Below are 4,408 nucleotides of genomic sequence, written 5' to 3' on the forward strand. Positions count from 1 at the left end.
TGTAATTACAGGTAGAGGTTAATAATAGGAGAAATTATTGTAGAGAAAAATGTAAACTTACAACAACAAAAGAATAGAAATGATGAATATGAGGGGAAAAAATACATGAAATGCCTGGAATAATTTTAATTTTGTTAATCTCGGTTTTCTTAAGTCTTTCTAGTTATATTAAGATTTTTCAGTGAATACAGAAGGCTCTCTGTGATGTCTTTGAAGTGAGAGATGCTGCAGAGCTTCATGCCCAGACTTCACACCTGGAGGATGTAACTCTGCAGGAGGTCGAGCTTCACACCTCTGATCAGGACTAAAAGGAGCTGTCAGAGTAACCGCAGACTAGAGTCCTCCGGATTTCTTTTAATCTTAAAATAAACTCACCACGTGTTGTTGTTGTTTTTTTTAAGTCTTTTTATTTATAAAGAGTACAGCTCACCATAGGGAGACATCCAGAATAAATTATTGTGCAAAAAAGACAAGATTTAACGTCAGATTGAATACAAGTGATATTGTACACAGAGACACAGATGTCGCTCGCGCCAGCAGAGAGGTGAATATGAGGAGCTGCGTGGGTCTCTCAGCCTCAGACCCTGAGCTTCCACACCTGGAAATGTGATGGATGGACACTCAGTCACAGCACAGCACACCTGGATCACGATAGCAGATATAACAGCAGGGGTATTTTTTAGCAGTACATAAAAGAGGATAGAAGCTCTTGAGTTTCGTTAAACTCACCTCTTCACTCAGCGCAGCAATCCCAGCTGGACCGCTGGGCTAATCCAGCTCACCTGTGTCCCGCGGTAGTCCCTGTGTAAGCAGATTAAATGGATGCCCCACTGACAGAGCTCATTGAAAAGTATTTAAAACAGTGAGTTAACCCTATCATACATACAGCGCAGGTACAAAACATACATTTAGCTACATTATTTACAGGATCTGAGGTTATGAGTCTTTATAAGACTACAACACCCATCCCTTTCAGTTACATCAAATAGATACCAACAATCAATATTAAATATTTTTGAGTGTTTTTGTTAAATAGTTCATAGTCATTGATAGTTCTGAAGTCACTTCCTGTTGATCAGGGCCAAGGTCTCCACAAAGTCTGGCTGGACGGGGAGCTCTGGGATGAGCTCTGTTTGGTCGCTCCTCTCTCCGCTCTGATCTCAGACTCTCTTTGTTTCTGAGGCTGTTTGGGGACTCTGGGAAACCTTTGTTGGAGTGGGAGTGGGTAAGGTCGGATCAAACGTTTCTCCCCGGAGGCACGTGCCGGCAGTCTGAGCTTGGACTTCTGCCTCAGCATCCGCAGAATAAACTTTGCGTGTGGCACAAAGTTTCTGCTTTGGAGACCTTCGGGCTGTGAGTCTGAACGGGCCAAACGTGCGGCGAAAGCTGCATCCAGCGCCGATCCGAGCTCCGACCCTTTCCCCTCGGGGCCCAGAAACCCCGCAGCTCTCTGCAGGCAAGTGCAGAAACCGTCCTGGAAGGAGCGTTTCTGGTCCCCACCTCCACCTGTAGTCTTGTCTCCTTTGGCAGTGTTCTGGAGGAAGAGGACTGTGTGCTCTAGTATCTCAGCTTTCTCCACTCGGTGCTGAGTGGACCCCTGCATGAGAGCAGCAAGTTAACTGATCTTTACGTTACATTACAAAAAAAACAATAATAAATAAACGGTACTGAAATTCATGAACCATATTCAAAGAGAACTAAAATATTCTCTTACTTCTTGTGGCTCCTGCAGCAACATGGTCCTCAGACACTCCAAACTGCGGTTCATTCTCTCCCTTCGACGTTTCTCCACCTGAGATTTTATTAACTATTGCAAAAGGAAAAGAAAAGTCTAAAAGTGTTTTTTTGTTTTAGTTTCCGTGTAACAAGTGATACAAAGTTGATCAGACTTTACCCGAGAAACAAACTAAATATAATCGCAGCTGCGTCTAAATTCCAATTTGATTGAAACAAATGACTAAATCCTCATTCGAATCTTTGTCAAAGTGGCTGCATTTGCCCATGTGAATAAAAAATCAAAATGTTTTACCTTTTTATTGTTTGTTGCTTCCTGTAGCAGCTTCATGGTTGCCGATGGTCTAACACCTTCCTTCTCAGGCTGACACCGATCAGGTAATGAGGCTCTTGTTCCTTTTGACTTCTTTTTACTGACTCCCTGCCGCTCACAGACTCCTCCTCCTCCTCCAAACCCCTCCTCCTGGTATCTCAACTTCGTCGTTCCTTAAAACCCAACCAAGATTTAATTAATTTAAATCGCCTATCACAGTCTCATATTCACCAAACACAGACATCTTCCTCATTGCGCAGATATGTGCACATATTTTACCTGTATGCATAAAAACTCACACGTAAAACTAACCAATAAAAAGTAATTTAAATAATAAGAATGAAATTTGTGACCCATTTTTGTACACACTATGACAAACGTTGAATGAAATACTTCACAAGAGCTCCTTTACCCCGAGTGACAAACCCAGATTTTGAGTGTTGGAAACTGTATTTCCTATAACGCTAACAAGGGAGTTTCTGGTCATGTGTCTGCGCTTTAATCCCATTATATTTCAATAAGAGTTGGGGTCTTACATTCTAAGAAGTCTCGTGTATTGTCAACACAGAATCTGATTTATTTAAAGAAACTTGACTTTTCCTTGCCGTCTCTGTACCCGTTGAGCTGGTTAGGCAGTGAATGAAATTCTAAACAAGGTAAAAAGGTAAGGTAAAATTTTATTTGTATAGCACCTTTCAAGACAAAAATCACAAAGTGCTTCACAGAAAAGCTAAAACATAAAAACAGAAATCAACCAAAAGCAAGTTAGGACAATAGTCCTGTTAATCCTGAGATTGTCTAAACTGGACTAAATCTTTCTTATCTTATGATTAAAACAGTTCACGAGAAGACATTGACGTGTGTAAGACGAATAATATGGTATTCGCTATTCGCACTAGATTGGGGGTTGGTTGTTGTTAAACTGCATTTTATCCCACGTTTACTTTAACGCTAAATCGTGCGCCATCGTTGCTTCCCATTAAAAGTTAAGGGCAAAGTATTAAATTGTTTGGTAGAGATTTCGGAAAACCTCTTGCATGTGCCTTTATAATGCTGATATATATTATCTTATTCAAACTTGTTCCTTAGGGTGAATACCGACACCTCCTTATTCACACTTCACACTTTTCCATTTGTTAGTCACCCCGCAGGGTGAGCGTGCAAGAAGGCTACATTTTTGCATTGACACCTCCGTGTTACAATGGACCACGCGTGCCATTTGGGCCGCTGTCTCGTGCTGACGCGCCTTTTAACCCCGCAGTTGTTCGACCTTTAGTTGTGCAAATCCTTTGATCTTGGAAGGTGACCGTGGGAAAGCAGGGAACACACCCCACGTGACACCCTTTTAATTTAACGTCTGAGGCAATGATTCCCAGGCTGGAGAACATGGAGCCCCAGAGGTCCTACATATGGATTAATTATCATTCTTTAATTACATTAGGCCACAATGTAGGTGCGAAATTTTAATTATATTCCCGGATTGAACTCGTCACCCCACGTGATGGCACACAGTCTCAGTTTCGTTTTTTGATTACTTAGACAATTCAAATGAAGTGTATTTTATTTTATTTTTTTATTTTTTTACTGTACAAAATATTGATTGATTGATTGATTGATTGATTGATTGATTGATTGAATCTTTATTTTGAACATGTTGAAAAAGTACAACAACATAGAATTAAAAAGAGACAAATAAACAAAGCAAAACAAAAGGAAAATGAGCAACCACAACTACAAATAACTTTCATGTTCAAAAAAGAGCAGGAAGAAGCATAAGCTTATTTAGTCCCACCCCTTTTCCACTATCTAGTAATCAATAGACTACAGAAATACCTCCTTGCGATTATATTATATGTTACGTGTATTTTTATTTATTATATATATATGTGTGTGTGTGCGTATATATGTTTCTATCTATCCATACATACGTATATACACATACACACATATACACATTTTCAATAACCCCAGTAACACCTCAAAGGATACACAACCTACAGATATATATACCCATACCAACATACCCGTGCACGCGCACACACATGAAAATATTGGACAAGAACACCCTATCAAATCTCTACCTCCTCCCTGTACCCTGTAAAAACCATATCCTTAAACCGCTTTTTAAACTGCGCCATGCTCGTACATTGCTTTATATCTTTACTTAGTCTGTTCCACAGCTTCACTCCACACACAGAGATGCAAAAACTTTTTAATGTTGTACGGATACAAGGATGTTTTAAATTTAATTCCCCCCTCAAATTGTATCCCCGTTCCCTTTTAGAAAACAGCTTTAGAATATTGTCAGGAAGCAGGTTATTTATTCCTTTATACATCATTTGTGCAGTGAGAAAATGAACC

At 40.0% G+C, this 4,408-nt stretch overlaps 1 protein-coding gene across 2 annotated transcripts; it reads right to left on the reverse strand.

The window, feature by feature from the left end:
• Positions 1 to 412: 412 nt before the first annotated feature.
• On the reverse strand, positions 413 to 2,169 carry LOC116315393 (transcription factor HES-7-like). Of its 2 annotated transcripts, none has more exons than XM_031733674.2 (4): positions 2,030 to 2,169; positions 1,715 to 1,807; positions 730 to 1,597; positions 413 to 598 (listed from the first exon to the last, which is right to left on the reverse strand). In XM_031733674.2, the coding sequence occupies exons 1-3, from the start codon at positions 2,063 to 2,065 to the stop codon at positions 1,076 to 1,078; spliced, it is 651 nt and encodes a 216-aa protein (XP_031589534.1). In that variant the 5' UTR covers positions 2,066 to 2,169; the 3' UTR covers positions 413 to 598; positions 730 to 1,075. The 2 variants fall into 2 exon arrangements, with proteins under 2 accessions (XP_031589534.1, XP_031589533.1); XM_031733673.2 differs by having other exon boundaries at positions 413 to 641.
• Positions 2,170 to 4,408: the final 2,239 nt, after the last annotated feature.

Source organism: Oreochromis aureus, linkage group 11, assembly GCF_013358895.1.
Source record: "Oreochromis aureus strain Israel breed Guangdong linkage group 11, ZZ_aureus, whole genome shotgun sequence".
Lineage (NCBI taxonomy): Eukaryota > Metazoa > Chordata > Actinopteri > Cichliformes > Cichlidae > Oreochromis > Oreochromis aureus.